At 43.4% G+C, this 22,741-nt stretch overlaps 1 protein-coding gene across 4 annotated transcripts; it reads left to right on the top strand.

Annotated features, from left to right (window-relative positions):
- Nucleotides 1–2,639: 2,639 nt before the first annotated feature.
- Nucleotides 2,640–21,856, top strand: ilf3a (interleukin enhancer binding factor 3a). 4 transcript variants are annotated; one of them, XM_036524910.1, is made up of 21 exons: nucleotides 2,640–2,722; nucleotides 6,059–6,219; nucleotides 7,801–7,918; nucleotides 8,790–9,013; nucleotides 9,215–9,395; nucleotides 9,734–9,881; nucleotides 11,881–11,972; nucleotides 13,254–13,349; nucleotides 13,898–14,009; nucleotides 14,735–14,832; nucleotides 15,008–15,119; nucleotides 15,229–15,342; nucleotides 15,588–15,793; nucleotides 16,053–16,223; nucleotides 16,312–16,449; nucleotides 16,983–17,126; nucleotides 17,268–17,397; nucleotides 17,565–17,612; nucleotides 19,629–20,060; nucleotides 20,442–20,549; nucleotides 20,744–21,856. In XM_036524910.1, exons 2-21 carry the CDS (start codon nucleotides 6,062–6,064, stop codon nucleotides 20,872–20,874), a joined length of 2,961 nt encoding a protein of 986 aa, XP_036380803.1. In that variant the 5' UTR covers nucleotides 2,640–2,722; nucleotides 6,059–6,061; the 3' UTR covers nucleotides 20,875–21,856. The 4 variants fall into 4 exon arrangements, with proteins under 4 accessions (XP_036380803.1, XP_036380819.1, XP_036380811.1 ...); XM_036524926.1 differs by lacking the exon at nucleotides 6,059–6,219; XM_036524918.1 differs by lacking the exon at nucleotides 20,442–20,549.
- Nucleotides 21,857–22,741: the final 885 nt, after the last annotated feature.

Genomic DNA, 22,741 nt, shown 5'->3' with positions numbered 1-22,741 from the left:
AATGACACATGTCCGCAAACCACAGAAATTTTCTGCTACTGCTAGTTTATGCAGATTAATCCTTCAGTTGAAGTATCCCAGTAATGCAGCTTTAAGTGTATGGATATACTTGTAACGTATCTGAGTTAGAGTGAGCATGGCATTATGTGGGGTGAGTTTGTTTTTCTAATTCTTATATAAAGGGAGAGTATATTTTCATGTTTCATATTTCTCTGAGTTACTTACTGTCATCCTTTAAAAGAAGCCCACCCAGACCTTTCCTTGTATTGTTGAGCATATGTAATTAGGTTATATCCTACGCAGAAAGGTCATCTCTGACATCTGGTGGTTGCTCATTGAAATTGTTGCTCCTGCTTTTGCACCAGCTGAATTTGTATCAGCTTGAGGAACAACCCAAATAACCAAGTTACAGTAAAGGAATGCATGGAGGCAATATCACATTTTTTTAGTTGCTTAGCGGAACCTCTTATCCAGAGTGCCTTACATAGGTTACAGTTCTTACATGCTCTCCATTTATACAGCTGGATGTTTTACTGAGGCAATTCTAGGTTACGCATGTTGCCCAAGGGTACAACAGCAGTGCGCCAGTGGGGAAGCAAACCAGCAGTCTTTGGGTTATTAGCCCTGCTCCTTACCACAGCACCACACTGCTGCCACAGTTTTTTCCTGAATTAAGTCCTCATAATCCACAACCATATTTGCTTACAGGATCACCCAAACGGCAAAGAAAGTATCAGATTTGCAGCTAAATTACGTTCACTACAAAAATGTTTTTTCAACTCGTGTGTGGTAGGATTTGGCCATGTTAATGTTAAAAGGGCTTACCTACAATACATTGTTGTAAGGGCTATCTCTGAATGAATGAATACCCGAAGGTAATCATTCAAAAGCATCTGTGCCTGATGGGGGTACATGCACATTGTATTCAGTGAGGAAAACAACTTGCTGTAATTCTCAGAACTTTTGCTGGAGAGTTAGATTGATAGAGTGAAGCTTAAGCAATGACCTTAAACTGCATAAATATGACCAGGTCTAAGATGCTGCTTCTTAATTTCTCAGTTTTTCACATACTATTTATGATTATTGATTATTATGATTATTCAAAAGTCAAACATTTACCATCCATATTTCCTTTCATCACATATGAAAGCATCTTCAATCTTTCAGTCTACTGTATTTAAGCATTTGAGTTCTATGAGTAAAGTGCTCTATCACTAAATGTCAACAGCAGTCACATAACACTTTCATAAAACCTAACTACTTCACACTACTGTTACATTTTAAACTGTCCATGAACTGTATTGTAACATGAAGGGGTAAAACATTAAAGCCTCGTTATGCATTTTTCCTCCCTTTGATCCACGATCCTTCTATAATTCTTTTATGTCTTCTGTAGTTCTATTGCTGACAGTGCTAACTCCTGATGTGATGCACTGTGCCTGGTTCAGTGGGATGATCTACAGGTAAATGTTATTAACAGTGAATAAGCTGAAAGAAGGGATGGATAAAAAATGCACACTCAAACATAAGACTTTTACATGGGGAAACACAGTGAAATCATCGGCTTTACCAACTACAACCTGTTTTAGCCTTGTTAAGTGGCAAAAATGTCTCACGGTCTTGAGTCTGTGGATCAACAATAGCCTACCATTTCTTACGCAAAAAATGGCCAACTGTCTGCAATGTTTTGATATTGTCTTTTGTTGACTTGACATATGTGGATGGAATTAAAATGTCACTCTGGTGGGTGTTTGGACCACATAAATGAAACTTCCCAGTATATATTTTCTGCATCTAGGAGGCATCTACTATGTTTTGTTTGCAATATGAATCCCTTGAATTAGTTTTGCTGCAAATGTTTCACAATGCATCGTGCACTACGAAGCTAACAACTGTGAGTGAACTACCAGAAATTGAAATATATAAGGACATCAGACATGGTGAGTATGGCGTATGAAGCAAATAAAAAATTATGTATTACTTTCTTTTCCTTGAAAATACTGTATTTCGAAAGTTCTGCCTTCAGTCCTGCAGTTGTATACAGTGTATTCTAACAAGAATGCTGTCAGTATACAAAAGTCAGTCCAAAAATAAGTTTTCCATTAGAATTGCTTATCAAAGTCCAGTGACATTTAACAATCTGGCCAAAATGATCCCATACAAACTAAACAAGCACTTTTCCAAATGAATATTTCCTTCTGTAAACATTTTGTTTTCAGGACTTGCTAGATTTCACCAGACCTTTCAGCTCTACATGCGCATTTATGGACGTGAAATGTATTCAAGAATATATAATTACAAACAGCTACCGTAATTAAACATGAAATTTGTGAACCTTAATGTCATTTTTCATAATTCCAAGTAAAACTACTCTTTTGATATTTTTGGTGAATATAATTACAATTAATTGTTAAATGTGACAGAATTTTCAGTACAATCAGTAGAAATGTGCAACAAGTGAAAACAGGCTATTTCTCATCACCAAAATCACGTTTAAACGAACTGATTTTCGCTCATACACAGTTACATTAATAAAGCGTCATAACCCGCCTCGTGTCTGACATGGTTGGCTACCTTTGAGGTCACGTGTCGTCGTTCTGGCCTCGGCTACTCGTTAGTCCTTTCATGACGTACATTTGTGTTCGTCGAGTCGGGCCTGGCCTGCGGTTTTCATTGCAGCGGAAAGGTGGTCGACGGCCGAGCAGTGAGAACAGAATCACAGGTACTTAGCTATAATATGTAGCTAAATAGATACATTTGCATGTGTCTGTATATACGGGTAGAAGTATTTCAAATCTGTGACCACACACTACTGAGAGATATTGGCGGCTAAATAGCGGCACCCATTGGTAGCTAGGCTGGCTAACTTCGCTCACAGAAGGTACTATTCGACACAGCTTGTTAGCTGACTAGCTAATTTTATGTTATCTTAACGGTTAGTCTACCTAGGTAACAGTTTTAGCTCACTAAGTTGCCAGTCAGTTTTCCGACATTGATATGATCATAGCTAGCTGTCCTGAAATGCCGGGAAATAACTTACGTACCAACGTTACACCGTTTTTTTGCTTGCTACTTTGCTAGCTTGAAAGGACCCATGTTTTGTGGTCGAGAATTGTTTTGTTTAACGTTAGCTAGCTGGCTGGTAGCTAAGTAGCTAGTTAGCGGTTGCTAGCAAGCTACAACTCATTTTGCGGGGGTTCTGACCGTTTCATATCTCATTGTTGTGGGGATTGTTTTTGTTTTTTCGCAATAGCTAGTTAGCCAACTACAGTAGCTAGCCAAGTTAATAAGAAAAGAAGGCCGCGTGTGACCGGTGTTGCTACCGTTAAATGCTTCAGCCGGCATTTTTCAGCCCACCAGTGAGTATGGAGCATTCATTTGATCAATGAGAAGCTGTGAGGGTAAAATGGCGGCCTCGAAATCAGTAGATACCGAGGTAGCGGTTGTGGGAAGCTAGTTAAACGTGAATTTATCCGCGGAGGTGGTGCTACTCAGGTTACGTAGCTAGCAGCCTTCTTTGCGATACACGTGCCTTTGTCCCTGGCAGCTAGTTAGCGCGTCTTAGCTAAATGTGTATGAAGTGTGTGCACAGGCCGTAGCTTGATATTACGGAGACTGGGGAATTTGGAAGGGGGTGTGGGGTTAAAATGGTGGAGGATTGGGGTGTACCTTGAGCGTGCAGTCTTGTTGCGCAGCGTCGTTGATCCACTCCATCTTCCTGATTGTGTCGAGTTATACATCCCCTGTCATGAAATGTTTATTAATCTGGCCTTTAGCACGAGTTAATTGAATTGGTTAGATGGACAAGATAGATTGGTAACCAGCAAGCCACCATCACACTGCTTGCAAATAAACTCTCTATCTACATCGCTACGTGATGTTTTCAGGTGGTAGCTTGTTCAAAACCTACCCTGCCAACACCAAGTGTTGTCACGATGAGTCGTGGTTTCTTTTAACCGACCACGGTGTATAGATCTGGGCTAGTTTACAGTGAGACCATACTGTTTTTAAAATGGTTTACCACAGTTTCTTTGGTAGACCAATGGACAGGATTATCAGACATAATATAACAGTGTGACATGAGTTGTTTCAGATAAGCTTCTACGACATACGTAGTGATTAGTCCTAGTGAAACAATTAATTTCATAAGTCCAGTTTAGATGGCTGTATAACAAGTTATGAAACTGTAACTTGGCTATCTAATTAACTGCCCTGGGTGTAATGAAAATGTTTCCCATAGTATTATGAAAAAAATGACACACTCCCTTTTAGTTTTTGTATATCTACTAGGATTATATGTTGACAAATAATGTCTTAACTTGCGTACTAAAATCACCGGGGACAAATTGGACACCAGAGCACCTGTTATCGTAGCTTCTTTTTTATTGTAACACTCATTTTCTGGCTTAATACAGTCAAGGGTTTTCATTTCCATCTGCATCAATGGGTTGTTACATTTCCCCTCAGGGTAGGTATCATAAAATATTACTTTGCCATGTTGACTGCTGCTTGCTAGAGACTGTTGTTTAAGACAAGCAGAGGGCATCACTATAAAACAGCCTGCTATAGCCAGTAGGTGATTTTTTAATTTTTAACAGGGGGGATGGCACACGCAGGACTCTCTCTGCTACTAACTAGGGGGTAGAGAGGGAGGATGGCAGGTTAACAAGGGGGTTGTATTTTGGTCATTTTGCTTACAAGGGGCATAGCATCCCCCTCAAATCGCCTACTGGCTATAGCAGATGATTGTCTGCCCAGTTCACCCCCACATTGGTGATAATCACGGGATGGATGTGGGCTGTCTAGATCATTTTGTCATCCGTTGCCTTGCAGGGAAATCAATGACATTGCTGGTGGAGTTGACAAATTAAGATTGACTTTCCTCTGTAACTAGGCCTTTCAGCATTAAGATTATTCATCAACTATGTCAGCTATGAAAGTGGCCTTTGCTGCCTCCTCTAATTTTCGTGACTACATAGGAAATGTTAAAGAAAGGTTTTTTGAGCAGTGAAGGCCTTTGGGGTTTGGGAGGTGATTGCATAGTTCATTTAGCTGACCTATGATGTAGCATATTAGCTGTGCAGCTGGGCTGTGTCTTGCAAGGTTGTCATTGGGCGAGATGGCAGTACATTTGCTTTGTCCATTGGAAGCTTTGAATGGATTAAGCAGGATTATGGAAGGGTGGCTGCAATAAACCAAGGTGATTTCATAAAGCCGTTATCCAGTATGAACCCTGGAGGCCCTGATCTCCCCCTTGAATTTTGCTCTCCAATCACAGCTCTTTTTATAACATGGGCTGCTTACGTATCGCCAATGAATGAAATTAATGGCTGTTTATGAATTAGGTGTTCAGCTTCAAATGTCGTGGTTGACGTATATGTATTCTTACACTGCTGAAACATCTCCACAACCCTGTTCAAATGCTACTCGCAGCGCAACTTAAATAAGCATCATTTGTAAAGAGAAATAGTGCAGCGGGAGTGGTTTCTGGTGGCTATTTTTGGACAGTGGAAACAGGAGCATTGAGCTTCAGGAGTGCCCATTGACGGGGGTTAAATACCAGGCCCTGTGTGTGTTACAGTTGATTTGCTTCACTCGTTCAAAAATCTTTTATCCTGTATCTGTTCTCACATAGTGTAAAACATTTAAAATAAGTCCTGCAATGCTTTTTTATGGTAGCCCATTAGGTTACCTGTTGTGAAGTAAAATTTAATACCATCCAGCATGGAAGTAGCAGCACACTGGGATGGAGTGGACTGGAGCAATTTAAGTTTGATGACTGATAGGTAGATTTCTGGCAAGGGGAGCACACTAAAATGTTACAAAGAGAACCCAAAGCTTTCTGGGAGACCCAGTACCAACAGCAACAGAAGGAGAAATCCAAATTCAGCACTGTAATCAACCAAAAATCAGTCCCAATTCAGTCTTTTTAACCCAAGTCAAGTGTTTTGGGCACTGCTAAGCATTCCTCTCTTTAAAAGAGTTTTTAAAGAAAATCCAGAATTTCCTTGCTTGCCTTGTATCCCTGTGGGTTGAAAGGCTGACCGTTTGATTTCAGGCGATGGGCAGAGGTTGCGGTCAGAAAAGGGGTGATTTTGCTAAGCGGGTGGAGCTGGTGCCAATGCCGGTTTGGGACGAGCGCCTGGCGTATGAGGAGCTCCTTTACTGGGACAGCCTGATACAGCACGGCCGGCGCCTTCACCCACAAGACTACGATAGGTAACTGCAAGGAAAAATTTGAAATTGGAACGAGGCGAGCCCTTCAGCCAGGCCAATAATCATTTCCTTGGTCTGGTTCTCTGCACTGCATTTCAAGTCAGTGTGCGGTGAACTCTTGGCACCAACACGTTGATGGAGTGCTTTTCAATCCCAAGTCCTTTCTGTTAACTTCCTAAACTGGCCTCAGTAAAAAGATTATCATTTATTCCGCACTCAAAAGCTTGGAAATTGATTTTTGCCTGGCATTTAACTATGTTTTCGAATGGTGTCAGTCTTTTATTTTTTTTTTTTGTGGTGAGAATTTGTTTGATTGGGGGCAAAAAAAGCCTTTTTGAAACCTTTCTCTTTTTTTGAAAGTGTGTCCAGTTTCTTTTGGCTTTCCTGGTCCAGAGAGTGAATCTCAGTGAATGCTTTTGAACAGCCACTTGTAACTGAGCCCAGCTTGTATGAAAATGGAATATTGGAGCCTTTAATTCAGAGTGAGACCACAGGAGCTTACTTTATTTTCAGAAAGCTGTTGAATGTTTTGCGACACACATGTGATTTGACTGTTACGATTTAAATATTATTACCCACATTTTTTTGAAAGTTCCGAGGCAGACCATCTTCAGTCTCTGTTTCAGGATGAGCTGTATGCTGCTCAGCTCTTCAAAGGCAAGCTGAGGAGATTGAAGAGGCAGTGTTAACTACTAGCATCTCTTCAGGCTTTTTATTAGGATCAAAGGCTTAGAGGGTGGGAGTGTTTAGGTGTCTCATGTCATGTGATATTAAGCTTAATATCCGTAATTGTTTTTTCTTTTGTCCCGGCTCCAGGCGGCTGACGATGAAATTCAGCCAGTGAGCTTAAATGGTTGAGTGAAACAGCAGCTTGCCTTTGCGTGTAAGGCTTACCTGCTTGCTTGATCAGTTTGCAGGTAGTATCATGGAGATGATGTCATGCAGCAGATAATGGGAGGTGACAGCGGGGGTATTCTCCACCCGTGCTAAGTTCATCTGCCAAAGAGGCACAGAGGAGAATGTAGGGAAGATTGGGTCCTTGACATGAATTATGTTACAGCACAATTATGTACAATGAATAAAGGGATTCCTTGGACATCTGCTATTGAAAATTTGCTTTAGTTCAGTGTTAATGCAGTCGGTTAAATTAGTTGATTGTTGTCATTAACAGGGTATCCAGTTACTCAGTTGGTTTTTTGCTTCTGCTAACAGCTCTTGTATCCCCCTTTATACCCTGTGCTGTTGTGTCTATGTCTCCAGTGAAGGGCTTCTAGTGAGTTTCAAGTCTCAACTGCTTTTTCAACCTCTTACTGCTTCCTTGCTTCATTGAGATATAGCAGGTCTCTGAGAGCCCTTCAGAGCAGCCTTCTGAACCGTTTCAGGTTTTCATATCAGAGATGGGCTCTGTGATGGGGTTACACTGCTGAAAATCTTTGTCATGTTCAGCCAGAGACCTGCAGTTTCTGAACATGCTACACCACTACTTAGTGTGTATTGAACCACTTTCAAATTTGGAGGAGTGTGGGAGCTGTTAGAGCGTGGATCGTTGCACGTTGTTTTGTGACCTTGTAACCGTACCCGCAGATACGAGGAACTGCGTTACTGGTACGACTGCCTGTGCTACGAGGAGGACCTGCGCCAGTACCAGCATTACATCGCTGCCACACAGGAGCCCGAAGAGGGACTGTCCGAGCGAGCCATGGTACGCCTCCCGCACTGCTCCCTGCTGCCCCAAGACTCTCGTGTTCCGTCTCTGCTGGCTAATTTAATACTTACTCACTCTGAGCAAATTTCCATGTGTCGGCAGCCCTGCATGCTTTGATTTTTGCTTATTAAAGCTGTGTGTAGGCATCCCGATCCAGCGCATTGACAGTTTCTGTGTTCCTGCTTTTGTAAATGAATGCTTTAAGAGCTGATGGAGACTGCCCCCCACACCCCCAACTCCACTCCCATATATTCCCTGAGATAAATTATTTCTGCATAGTATTTTACACATTTTTATTTTATTTTCATACACCTATGAAACTCCTTGCAGTCTTCTTGCTCTGAGTGTTTCAAATCAAGGACTTGCTAAAGCACCTATAACTAAATTGAGGTCATCATTAAATAGTCTTCTGATCTCAGGGGCATTTTGCCATTTAATGTACAGCTCTGCTTGAAGTCACTAGAGCTTTGTTTTGGCTGTGTACTAAAAGAACAGAGTCACTGAACCTTTGCCAGTAGGGTAATTTGGTACATGTGCAGAACTGTTTTTTTTCAGGCAGGCATTTTCAGTCTCTTTTTTAAGCATACAGTCTTAATTACACTTTTCTAAAGTGGTGAAATTTCATCCTTTCCTGGTTTGGTCTCTCCACCCTCCCCACCCCACCTCTGTTTTTTTTTTTTTTTACTTGTCCTACTGTGGCCTTTAAAAGTTGTTTTTCTGGTGGAGTGTTGTATTCATTCTTCTTCCTTCCTCATGGCTCTCATTCTCCAGTCTGCACGAGTTGCAAATAGATTTTTAAATGTTGAAGTAAATTGCATTGCACCTCGTGCATTCTACTGTGAACTTGTCCCCTGTCTCTCTCTACCAGCCCCCTCCCTTCCGCCAGAGACCCATGCGCATCTTCGTGAACGATGACCGCCACGTGATGGCGAAGCACTCGGCGGTCTACCCCACCCAGGAGGAGCTGGAGGGCGTGCAGAACATGGTGTCCCACACAGAGAGGGCCCTCAAGGCCGTCTCAGACTGGCTGGATGAGCAGGAGAGGGGAGGGGCCAAAACTGACGCGCCTGATGCTGACACCGAGAAAGAGAGGTGAGGGAGTGCTGTGGGCAGAATTTAGGGTAGATTACCGCTATGCTTGCCTTAAGCTGAATGTGCATTGGAAGGTTAGAACTACAGCATCACTGCTATTCCAGCCTTAAACTTCATCTCAGTTGCCAAGCAGAGAGGAGCCTTGTATTATTGTCACTAAGTTTTGCATTCTTGGTGCTGCCCCCCCATCACACTTCAAAGCGAGCCGAAGCCCTCCGAGCAGGCCACTCGCACCCTACGGGGTGTCATGAGGGTGGGCCTGGTGGCCAAGGGACTCCTGCTGAAGGGGGACTTGGACCTGGAGCTGGTGCTACTCTGTAAGGACAAGCCCACCATCTCCTTGCTCAAGAAAGTGGCCGAGAACCTGTCTGTGCAGTTCACGGTACGATCCTCCACGCGACCACCTTTCCGTTATTATTGGGAAAGTGTACTAATTCAAAAGGCCATATCCTATTTGTATAAGGGATTAGGAATGCATCTGGGTCATTGGGATTGGCATTGAGAAGGAAATATTGAGATGTTCATATTGACATTGTGATATTGGAAAGGTTTAAAAACTAAGTATTTCTTCCCCGGCTGGTGCCAAAATGGACTAGAGTAAAATGTATCTCAATTGCCTGAAAGTGATTATGGTTTTGAGGGCTGTTTTTTCGGAAGAGTGGCGGCTTGGACCTGTCTCCAGTGGAGCATGCAGTGACCTCCGTGTGCTTCCCTCTTCAGACCATCACAGAGGACAAGTATGAGATCATCCAGTGCATCCGCGAAGCCACCATCGTGGTCAAGAGCACCAAGGAGCCGGTGCTGACCCTCACCATCCATCTGACGTCCCCCGCCGTGCGGGAGGAGGCCGAGAGGCAGGCCGCGGGAGGTAGGCTCCGCCTCAGGGCCCCGCCCTCACCCAGGGTCATCCCCAGGACAGGCGTACCAGACACATATTGTTTATTGGGCCTTCAACCAAGTTTGGAGATGCATAAGTGTTACATATACAAAAGTGTGCTATGTTTTATAGCTCTTTAGACTAGCCGGTGTTCCACTTAAAGTGTAGAATTTTTGATGGCCCAATACACAGTAAAGTAACTTCATGATTTAAAACCTGTTCTCTTCCCTGTCTTATAAAAGAAATTGATACTTTTTGAAGGCTTTCTTAAACAAAAAAAAAAACACAAACAAAAAAACAAGATTGCATGTGTTTATAGTGGAACTGTATGAACAGTTTGTATTGCAGCAAAAATGAGTAGCCGCCTTTGAGTATTATTCTGGTTACTAGCCATGGTGTAAGACCGTGGACTTGAAATTTGTGAAGCCGAATGGCATGGGTTCTAGGTAACGTTAGGACATTTTTGAATCTGTGTGGTTGACATGAGCGTCACACCTGCTCACGGGGCCCGTGTGGTAAATATTCGGGGGAAATTTGATGGTCCTTCATAGATTCGGTCTTTCAAGAGGAGTACAGCAGCAAGGACAATCTGAAGAGTAAGGTCCCATAAGGTACAGGAAGGTAGCACTGCTGAGTCTGTAGCTCTGAAATACAGGTGTGGTTTAGAAAGCGGCTTTGCCGAACATGTGAGCCTAGCCTTATCTAAACCCCATGCTGAGGGGAAAGCCCTGATTTGGGCCGGTGAAGCCATCAGTTTTGCTGCAGTGTAGACTTGTTTTTAGACTGTGCATCTGATTTTTACTGCCTGTGGTTCAAAATCTGATTATCTCTATCAAGCCTTCTAGTTTGTCAATTTTTAGGGACGCTGGACCTTTGACCAACTGGACGCTCTCTGTCTCGGAAGGGGCAAAGCAGTACACCCGAAAAGGGGCAAAGGGGAGGGGTTCCACCCCCTGGTCACACACACATACACCTTGTGTGTATTCTGAGGACCTTCAAATATTATGGAGCAATGATTTAGCCTCTGATACACCCTCACAATAGAGTAATATGGTGCTCTACTTATATGTTAGGGCCACTACTTTTCAGTTTTTAAAAAAATGGCAGATTATGTGAGGTTCCTGTTTTCAATATTTCACCGTTTATTGTTTTTAACCGGTTTCGGCCATCAGCCAATGTTAGGAATTTACTGTCGCCTCCAGAGAGAGAGACGCTTTCTGGTACAAGTGCAGAATTAACCAGATAACTTTGGTTAAGGGGAGGCTACACGACCCCTTGTCTTTCTGTCTGCTCCTTCTCAATATGGTCAAGCTATCGGCCAGTTAAAAAAACAAAAGGTCTAGCGCTACTTTGCATGTGTGTGCTTGTGAAACATGGTAATCGCATTAGTGCTCACCGAGGCTGGGGGGAGGGGACACGCACCAAGTCTACAGCCTGCTGAATGAGTGTTCTGGGCAGATTGTGCTTCCTGCATAGTCTAGTTATGTGTCAGTCAGTGTGCGCACCTCCCCTTTATTTTAGTGGTTAATAAAACGGAGTAGCACTTCCCGTTTAACTCATGTTGTGCCATTTGCTGCGTTTTTAATTAATGGCAGGGCACACTATTTAGTTCTATTTTGATATGACCGATATGACTGTGTTATGGCCAGTTGCTTTGGCTTTGAAGCGTTTGCCATTTAAAATGAAAAAGATGAAATTCCCCTTCTAGGGTCAGTTCTCACTGATTCCAGGGTAGTGGAAAAATAGGGGCCCTAATATACACCTACATCTCAGCCTGAAGTAACACTTCATGATGCTATTGAGGAATTGGTCAGTCCCTCACTGTGAGGTGATAAAGGGTGTGGTCAGTGTTTAGTCTTTCTCTCGGGGGACCCCCTCCCTTCCCCCCCTCCTGCCTGTGCTTTGGGAAAGCTGCCTCTTCCCCCTGGCCGTGTGACAGAACCCCCCTTGGTCAAACTGTACCTTGTCTTCTTATTCCACCCGCCAATAGAAACGCTATCAGTCAGCGATCCCCCGGATGTTCTGGACAGGCAGAAATGCCTTACTGCCTTGGCGTCTCTTCGCCACGCAAAGTGGTTCCAGGTTTGCATTTTGTCTTTATTTGTCTTGAAGTAGTGAGTTTTTATCTATTTCTACATTTTTTTGTGCATTTGAAGTGTTTCACCCTCATAGTGTCTTATCACGTATTAGATGGTTTTGAAATGATCAATGCAGGAATTTTCTTTTCCCCTTGGCATTAGAATTGTGTGTTTGTTTAAACAAAGTACCATACTTTGATTTTCACTCTCCAGTGATCAGCTAAAACCTGTTTTACACCATTCTTCTTATTTGGAGCTTTATCAGAGTTTTTTTTAATCCACATGCTTTGAGTATTTTAACAGGCATAATGAAATATGTATCGCACATACTTGCTGCAGAAGGTGTAGATCACTAACTCACGTTTGCTATCCTCAGGTGCAATATTTCCGATGGTGTAGGCAGCGATCACCGTATCGATTCTCTTGACGTCTTGATATTAACAAGAGCTCTTGCCTTTAATGGAATTATATTAATATGACTTTCGCATTGCTGTAATATTTGTCATACTGTTGTGAAGTGGATCATTTCAGACTCTTGCTTTCTCCCACACAGTACTTGTGTTCATCTCTGCTGTATTCATGTAAAGTATGTAGTCAAATCTACCATGCTCTGCTCGTGATGCAGCTTTTTCCTGTTCAGAGGGAATATTGCACCTTTTCCAGCTTTTTGTTCATACTGGGGTTGGGGGTTCGTGATAAAACAGCCTGGCAAAGTTGTGTAAGGTCGTTGTTTGTAGAGAATTTAAGTGTGAAGTTACTCAAATGTTTTTTTTTTTTCATGGCGTCTGTATCAAGCTGAAATTGGTTTTAGCGCATCATAATTTGCATATTCTTAACTTTTTTTTTTCTTCTTTGCTGCATGTAAGTAGTCCTAAGTGCATTAGGAAGTAGTTTCTCAGTCCTGGACGAGAAGTATCTCTCAGCTAACCTCAAATGAGAAAGGATTGCATATTTTTGTATATTTTAAACTAACCCGCCCCCAAATCGGTTATAGTAACTGCTGAATTAATGCAAGTCAAGATAAAATAATACATGGAATTAATCTAATTTTAGTGTAATACTAGTAAGTAATTGAAAGTATAAACTGCTGAGATGTATTATTTGGAAGATTGCATTAAGCAGGTTGACCACAGCCAGATTACAACCAGCAGAGCACAGTACAGCTTCTACGTACAGCGCTGAAAGGGCAAGCACAATATTGACGGATTTTGAAAGCTGGATCCCATCTATCAGGACTCTTGGCTAAGTCGCGGTCTCCCCTCCCTCCTCCTGGTTGTGTCCGCAGGCTAGGGCCAATGGACTGAAGTCGTGCGTCATCGTCATCCGCATCCTCAGGGACCTATGCTCCCGGGTCCCCACCTGGGCCCCGCTGCGGGGATGGGTAAGTGGGCCCCACCTCCCACCCAGCAGCTGTCACTGTTGCCTAGGAACAGCGCTGACGCCTGCGGTTCTGCTCTGTGTGTGGTTGCGGCTTTTAGTTCGTGTTTGAAAGCTTCTTTATAAAACGAATAATACCTCGAATCTTTCCTTCATGTGGAATTTATTTTATTTTATTAATGATTTGATGGACACATCTGTCAAATAAAAAAATTATTTCCATAAATATTAAATGTCACAGTTATTGGCACCCCTCTTTTCTGTACTTGCTGCAGCCTTTTTCTATAATATTTTATGAGACTGGAAAACACATTGGGACAGATCCTAGACCATTCCTACATACAGACACAGATTTAATTTTATTTGATTTTGTGTGTAAGACTCTTTGGGGATGTGTCAATAATTTTGACAGTTATATAGCAGTAAAAGAATATAGTTTTCTCATATTCGCTAGTGTAAAATATAGCTTATTCCCTGTTCTTGAGACTATTCCAAGAGGAAGCTGATGCAGGACAAGTTAAATATCTCTCCTTTCTCTCTCTTCCTTTAAAGCCATTGGAGTTGCTTTGTGAGAAAGCAATTGGGACAGGGAACCGACCAATGGGAGCAGGAGAAGCTCTTCGCAGAGTTTTAGAGTGCCTGGCGTCAGGAATTCTGATGGCAGGTAGATGTGAAGACTAGCTGACTTTATTCACTCACTGGCTACATTAGACTGAAAAAAGGCTTGGTTTGCAACCTTTCACTGACTTACCATTCATGTTTATAGAGTGTGATAGGTGTTGCACATAGGGTTGTAACATGGATGATAACATGGTATATGGTAGCATAACTGCTAGTGAAAATCCTGTTGTGCCCTGAAGTACTGTCCATAAATGAATTATAACAGTGGCTACAATTTTGAATACATTTCCTGACAATATAAGAAAGCCTTGGAATAAAAGGACTTTTTTAGAACACCAGGTAAAAAGGGCCAGCTGGCTGACAAGACAAATTACTATCCAGTCGAATGAAAATTTGGTTTTGTGTATCTAACCGTATTTCAGCTGCTTTTGCTTAAATTTCTGGAATTTGCACACTCTCTTCAGCTCACTGGTTATGGGAGGATTTATATTGTATTAAAGTTTTAGTGTGGTTTGATGTTTGAACAACCTCTTAAGTGTCATGTGTAGCCAGTCAGTCTCATGGCATTTGGCATGTGGGAATCTTGCCTCAATTTCAGCCTAGTACGGCTGCCAGTTTGAATAAGGCCCATGGATTGTCATGTGAAGGGGGAACAACTCTCCATTAAATTGCTCCAAGTGATTGCGTAGTGTAATGTATTTGTGTAATGCCTGCATGTATTGGAACACCATCGGACCTCTCCAAACCTTAAATGCTGGCTCTCCCCAGATGGTCCTGGCATCTCAGATCCATGTGAAAAAGAGACAACAGATGCCATCAGTCACCTTAACCGCCAACAGCGTGAGGACATCACACAGAGCGCGCAGGTGCATCTCATCTGCCCCCTCCTCACACTGTATGGAGTCTCGGCTCACCTGTCTGGAATGGGCTGAGCACACTGTACACTCATTTGCTCAGTGATGAATAATGTATGGTCCACTTACAGTGTGTGAGAGACATCCTGTGACCTTTGCCTCCCTTTTTTTTTTTTTTTATCCTCAGCATGCCCTGAGGCTGGCTGCATTTGGACAGCTGCACAAAGTCTTGGGTATGGATTCTCTACCCTCCAAAATGCCCAGAAAACCCAGGAGTGACACCCCAATTGACTACACAGGTAAACACAGTCCCAAAAGTCTTACAATAGAGATCTATGATGCATACTAAAGTGCATTCTCTGTCTTGGCTCCCGTTGGGTAACTGAATTCTGTGGCTTTGCCTTACAGTCCAGATCCCACCAAGCTCCACGTATGCACCTCCCATGAAGAGGCCCATCGAGGAGGAGGAAGTAGCCGATGACAAGAGCCCCAACAAAAAGAAGAAAAAACTGCAGAAGAAATGTACGTAGCATAACACTGGTCTTACATACTTCACTGTCAGGGTGTGGGGCCAGCATTTCATTTGAATTTGAATCAGTTGATCGATTAAATAAGAATTAACAGAAGAGCTAACACCAGTGATGCTGTGGTTGATGGTGTTCTTTGCCGAAATGTTCCCCAGACAGGCAAAATAATAAAGACCAATCTGAGTCCTGTATGGGTTGTAGTGCGATGACTCGTGTTGCATTTTTGCTCCCCCTCCGCAGCCCCAGATGAGAAGTCGGAGCCGCCCCAGGCCATGAACGCCCTGATGAGGCTGAACCAGCTGAAGCCGGGGCTGCAGTACAGGCTGGTGTCTCAGACAGGGCCTGTGCACGTACCCGTCTTCACCATGGCCGTGGAGGTGGACGGAAAGAGCTTTGAGGCCTCTGGTCCGTCCAAGCGCACTGCCAAGCTGCACGTGGCTGTCAAGGTGAGCGTCCAGAGGGATGTGAAGGAGCACTGTCAAGAGACATTCTTGGATTCCTGTCTGTGTGTGGTCATTATGATGGTTCCCTGTTCAATGGACTAATCACAGAAAGCATTGGTGGCTGCTCTTGTTCATCACAATGCTGATCGGGGGGACTTTTTGTTTTCACATCATTTAATCAAAATGTCAGTTGTGTCGCATTAGCTTAGCTCATTATTGTATCAGCATTAGACTTTTTTTTTTTTTTTTTTATCCTTCACAGGTCTTGCAGGACATGGGTCTGCCCACAGGGGTAGAGCTGAAGACTGCTGACCCAGTGAAAACAGAGGAGGGGGCCAATGAGGCAGAGGCGAATCCTCTGGCCACGCCCACCACCGCCGCTGACCCATCTGCCACAGGCGCCGCCAACTCGGAAGCTGCTGACATTGCTGAGGTGAGCTTGCGGGCTGCGGCCGGTCCCAGGTGTGCCCGGTTGGAGATTGAAAATAAGCTGAACTACATTTAATTCCTCCCCCTCACAGAACGCCCGACAGCAGGGCCCGATCCTGACGAAGCACGGCAAGAACCCAGTGATGGAGCTGAACGAGAAGCGGCGTGGGCTGAAGTACGAGCTCATCTCCGAGACCGGGGGCAGCCACGATAAGCGCTTCGTCATGGAGGTGAGTCTGCGTCACCCACAGCGCACGGCTTCAGCTGCACTAATCGTATCACAAAGGCATTTTTACTGTATTTCTGTGCTGCGCTCATTATCCCTGCATTGGCAAGCGCTGGTTGCTACTTTTCAGACCTTTTTTGCCAGCGCCTGCAGGAATGCACTTGTACACCGAATCTCTAAATGATATGAGTGGCACAATTATTTAAACAAACGCAAAGACTAGGAGAATCTTGTGGTCTGTATGTCCCCAGTGTAATCAGTGCTTGGTCAAAAAAATGCATCAGCTTTCAGCAAGTCTTTGTCTGGATACAGTAAAGTGCAGCTAATGCTGACCTCTAGTGATTGATTCTGGTAGCATTTGCTGGGTCTGTTGCATGGTCTGAATTTTGTGCTCGTCTCTGAATGCATGTTTGCATTCAGTTCTTTTGATGTGAATGTAACAGAGGGTATGAATTAATTAATTTCAGCGCAGAAGGCTTTCTTGTCAGTGTTGCAGCTGTTTGATTAGTGTGACTGACAGTTTGTGGCGTCCCTTAGGTGGAGATTGATGGACAGAAATTCCAAGGAACTGGATCCAACAAGAAGGTGGCGAAGGCTTACGCTGCCCTGGCTGCTCTAGAGAGGCTCTTCCCAGAGGGCTCCACCACAGAGGCTGCTAAAAAGAAGAAACTCCCTCCGATGGTAACATGCTTTTTCTTCCATCTTTGGTTTTTGAATGAAAGCACTTCACTTATCGGTGAAAAGCACACAGCTTGTGTTTGAACGTTACGAATGTAATTGTGGTGATGGGGGTCCCTTTGTCACTCTCTTCTGTCCTGGCAGCACAACCCTGGGTTTGGCATGATGGGCGGAGCTCCAGTAGATCCAGCTGCCAATCCTAGAGGTCGAGGGAGAGGGGGACGTGGCAGGGGGAGAGGAAGAGGGTTCAACAATGCTGGTGGCTATAATCAAGGTAGAACATAAATACTGTGTTTACAAAGTATATGAAAATCTCAAAATGGTCAAAAGATGTGCATGAATAATGTAACCCCAAGGCCTTATGGGATTGTGAAAGGATACGCTGCAGGTATTCCGGCATCTTACAAAATGATTGACATTGTGTATCAATTTTTTCAACAGGCGGTTATGGGAGCTATGGATATGGGAACAATGGAAACTCTGGATATAGTGAGTGCTGATTCTCTGTTCCTCCTTTTTCACTTTCAAAGGCTTTCCACTGGACAGCTGGCTACAATGTAGTTAGAGGAATGTGCATTCTTAGGGGTGGTGACACCACTTCAGCACAATACCAGCAGCCACAGTTGCCACGGTGTAGATGTGGCTGTTTGCGTCATAACAAACCAGTATGTAAGTGCTGAATACTTCATCTGAGACACTTGGCACGGTGTTTCAAATGAAGAAAGCGCACATACTTGACTGTACTGAGCACTACACTATAACATTCTATGTACGGCTACCTTAACTAATGCAATGAATTATGTCAGAAGTCTTTCCATACTCCACACATGACATTTCTCTTTGACTTAAAAATAACTATCACACATGTCTAAAGCGAGGTTGATGGTAGATGGGATTTTGGGAGTAGGTCTTACCCCCTCCTGATTTCAAAAGACAGAGTTTGTGAATCAGAGTGGGTACTAAAGGAAAAAAAAACTCATTTATTGTACTTCCTGGTGGTGTTGTAACAGTTTTACATTTCTCTGCTTTGTTAAGCCGCAGGACTCTATCCATCAGTTATTGATTTCCCCCAAATCGGAAAATCCCCCAGCAGCATGTTCTGAGGAAAAGATCATCTTGAGGGTGACAGGAGCAGAGAAATCTAAAAAAAAAAAATTGCTAACAAAATCGCACTTTTGTCAAAGAAACAAAAGAATCCCAATAATGGCAGTACCTGCCTTTTTAAGGGCAAAAAAAAAACCTAATTTTTTTTTCTTCTCTGCTCTGTCTCACTCTTTAGGTGACTTTGTCTCAGACTGCTATGGCTACCACGATTTTGCGTCATAGAACATCCGATCCTTAAAAAAACAAAGCTCGTGTAGTGAAAAAGCCCACGGCAGCCTCCCTAAGCAGGAGGTGCCAGTGTGGACATGATCCTCCAAGGCCTCCCATCTACAGTACACCACTGCTGCTGTGAAGAGTCTCCCCACAAACCCACCCAGATGTCCCACAGACTACAAATCTGATTGTGTTTTGGACTAGAAAAAGCTTTAATTTTCCAAGACTGTAAAATAAGAGAAGTGCTTTAAGGCGAGGGGGGGGGAACTGTGGGGTTGGATTTAGTGTTTCTGTCATCCTTGGATTCCGTTTCTTTCAAACCGTAATCATGACATGTCGTGTTTTCCAATTTTTAGAACTGTGTTTTGATTATCAGTATTAATAGCAAGAAAACCCTTTCACTGCAGTTTTTGTACTTTTGAACTTTGTGTATGGGATACATTACATTAATTTCTATGCACCCATGAACTAGTGTTACTCTGCTTATTCTTCAGACTGCTTCCAAATCTGTGTGTGTGCGCGCGCGGGGGTGTGTATAAAAGATTGTCTTTGTGGTTTAGGAGGGTTTGCTAATTGTGATGGAAGTTGCAAAACTCTGGACTTTACATGTTTGCAACAGTTTGCATGAGGGATGTACACTGGTTATAACTTGAATGGCTGCTGTGTGCTAACGTGCTGTACCTGTAATTTACCACCATGGTGAATGTGAGGATGATCTTGGCCTTTTTTTTTCCTTGCCCTCGGTTCAATGGTTTTTAAATGGAATGACGCTGCTGACTCTTTGCACGATACTGTCTTTTTTATTTTAGAATCATGTATTGTTTGTAAGAGAGTCCATGAAGATATTTTCTTTTCTTTTTTTTTTTTAAATAAATGTTTTGTCCCATGAAGGAAGAGGGGACAGAGAAACAAATCTGTTTGCAGTGTTTGTCCTTGAAATAAGCCAGTATCTCTCATTAATAACCAAAAGAATGTGACTGAAGTATGCCAAGTTATATACTTCCTTCACTTTTATAATGTACGTTTTGTTGTAATGTTAACTGAACATGTAATCCAACATCTGAAGCCGACCAGTAGATGTAACCCAACAGGAGTGACATCACAGTTGTGTGATGTCACACTAGCTCTTCCTTTTTCCATGTTTCTCCACTGATCCAGCACTCAGTGTCTTACCCTTTCCTCCTGTAGATAACTACTACAACAATGGTGGGGCCAGTGATGGAATTGGGGCTGGAGGTGCTGGGGCTATGGGGCCGTCGGCCAACTCTGCAGGTGGAGGAACGGGGGCTGGCGCTGGAGGCTTTGGCACCTTCTATCAAAACGATGGCGGATACTCCGCCCCTCCTCCTCCAGCCCCCAAACCCCCCGGCAAGAAGCCCCTTCTACACCAGGGGGGGAAGGCACCGTATGCTGGGGCCGCGTCATCGGGTGGGGCACCGGGAGGCTACCAGGCCACCCCTCCCCCAGGACAAGGCTCCTATAATCAGTACGGCCAAGGCTTTGGGCAGGGGAAAAAGAACTTCAGCCAGAACCAGGGAGGAGGTGGCTACCCCAACTACAGCACTGCCTACCCCAGTCAGGTGACTGGGGGTGCAGGAAGCCAAGAATACAGCTATGAAGGTGAGAGCTAAGGGCCTCTGAAGAGTGGCACGAAGGCTGTTTTGGTGTGGAAGGAATACAAGTTATTTAGTCAAACGAGTTTATCAAACATACAAGTGTGTTTCAAGTGGCACACTGCCCCAGGATGGATGGCCTTCAGCACAGTGTGAATGTAAAGTCTCCAGGCTGTTGAAGGTAGTGTTACGCTCATTCTTCTAAAATGTCAGAATGTGACACTGCTCTCCAGAGAGCCGGAAAAGCTTATTCATGTTGTGGCTCTGTGCTGACTGGATCTCTCAGGACTTGGTGTCCAAGGCCAGAACAAAGTTGAAAAATGGCTTGTTACTGTTAAGAGGGTGAACAGTACAGTGGATTGACAGTGTGCTGATAATTTGTTCTTAGGTTACGGTAGCAACAGCACATATGAGTCAGGAGGCTCCTACCCCTCCAGCTCACAGGGTGGCTACGGGGGAGGGCCGTCCGGACAAGGGGGGGCTAGCAACTACCAAGGTCAGAATCTCTGTGGCAAAAATAGCTCAGTCCTGGTATTTTAATGTGATTGCCTATTAACAAAAATACTCCTTTAATCAGTCCAGTCTGAAGCGCTCAGGCAGAGAGATTTACTATGTGGGAAAGACAGGTGATCAAAACTATGGCTTTGTACAGAAGTACTTTAAAATCTGTACTTTTGTCTGCGTTTATAGGTTACAACAACCAGGCGAGCTTCACTGTGCCAGGAGCAGCCAATCCAAGCTATGGGGGAAACCAGGGCTCCTTCAGCAGTCCAGTGGGGTATGGGAGGGGAGAGCCCAGCATGAACTACCAGTACAGATAGACTGAAACTCTCCTTCCCATAACCCCCCCCCTCCACGCCCCTTTCTGCCATACTCACAAGCCTTTTCCAAAGCAGAAACAGCTCACTTCTACATCATGTTGTTCTCCACAACCTTTTTAATACAAAGGCTTATCTCGGCTGAAGCATTTTTTTCTTTTCCTTCCTTTGGGTCGTGCGCAAAAAGTATGTAGCAGTGATTTTCGTTTCTCTCAAATTGTGTGTTTTCCCCATGTTTTAGTTGTGCATCTCCAACCTGCTGATGCTACCAAGAAATACCAGTCCCACAAAAACACGCAATCCCACTCTACAGGTTTCAAAGAAGCTGCACTCCCACAAAAAAACGCACAAAGGCACTGTACAGGTTTCAGTGATGCTTTGTATTTCAGAGACTTGAGTTGGTTGAAAACAGTTAAAAAATTCCAGTTTTCTACGGTCCCCCTCTGATCAGCAGTCATTAATTTCAGTGTTTCCTGAAGACATTCGTAAGAAATGTGACAGAGTGTAACTGTGGGAGTCCTGATGGAATAACCCGAGTACATTCTGATGGACTGATCATTTTTGAATGTCTTAATGGATGGTAAGTCATCTTGTGTCACAAATTTCACTTTTATTTTAGTTTGAACAGTAATGAGGTTTTGGTCTCTGCCTTTCCTGTGTCTGCTCCTGTCTTTACTACATATGTGCTTGTGGTAGGATATGTTGGTCTAGCTGACATTCTATGAATACCATGACCTGCTCGCCTCATTACCAAATTATAAGGGTTTTTTATTTTGCTTGTAATTTTAAGGCTTATTTTTAACATTTGAATTTGTTTTTATTTTGCTGTATTTTCACCCAGTTGCTACTTGAATGTGAGTTGACTGGCAGTTGAAAGATTTAGTTTGTTCAAGGAAATATAGGGGAGGGGGAGTTTTTTTCTTTTTCAGAACAATGTGTAACAATGTGCATCAGTTGTGGTTTGTACCAATAAAGGATTTTTATTTTGGAGGAAAATACTTTTTTGTATCCCCCCCACCATGTGCATGCAAAACGTGTCTTTTAGTCTTATCAAAGGAGATTTCAGATCCCTAGAAGACCCACAAATTTGCTGCCATGATTTAATGACTTGTTCAATTGCTTGTACTGAGAAGATCTTCTTTGACTGACAGAACTACTGTACAGTTGCAAACATGTGGAGATGTTTCTTTATTATAAAATTATTTGCACAGAGTTCAGTCACTGATGCAGGCAGTATGCTGAGAGACATGCACTGGTTTGCCTCATATCTATACATCTGATCTGCCATGAACTTCTGAACAGGTAGGGTCTTTTTCTTTCTCTCACGTCTTCTCTACTCTACTCTACCCCCTAGTGGTGGAATGAACTCCCTTCAGCAGTCAAGACAGACCAATCACTATTTTCTGCCACAGACGAAATTAATCTGTTCAAACTGCATCTTGGTTCAAATAACTGCACTCTGATTATACGTACTTCATCCTCAAGTGTATTTGGAAAGTTAATTACATTATTGGCATGTGGCAGACGCTTTTATCCAAGAGCGCCTTAAATAGGTTACAATTTTTTCCCGCTACCCATTTATACAGCTGGGTATTTACTGAGGCAGTTAAGGGTCAAGTATTGCCCAAGGATACAACAGCAGCACCCCAGTGGAGAATCAAACCGGCAACCTATCGGTTGCGAGTCCTGCTCCTTACCGCTATGCTACACTGCCGACTGATTATACATACTTTATCCACAAGTACATTTGAACAGTAAAACACTATGCACCTACTATGGAACTTAGCAGAATATTGCATGTTTTGTAGAGTCCTGCGACATTTAGGGTTTGGTATTGTCTCATCAGTCTAAACTTTTTGTAAATGAATTT

Source organism: Megalops cyprinoides, chromosome 1 (assembly GCF_013368585.1).
Source record: "Megalops cyprinoides isolate fMegCyp1 chromosome 1, fMegCyp1.pri, whole genome shotgun sequence".
NCBI lineage: Eukaryota > Metazoa > Chordata > Actinopteri > Elopiformes > Megalopidae > Megalops > Megalops cyprinoides.
The sequence above is the reverse complement of the archived record's forward strand: the minus strand, read 5'-3'. Positions and strand labels throughout refer to the sequence as shown.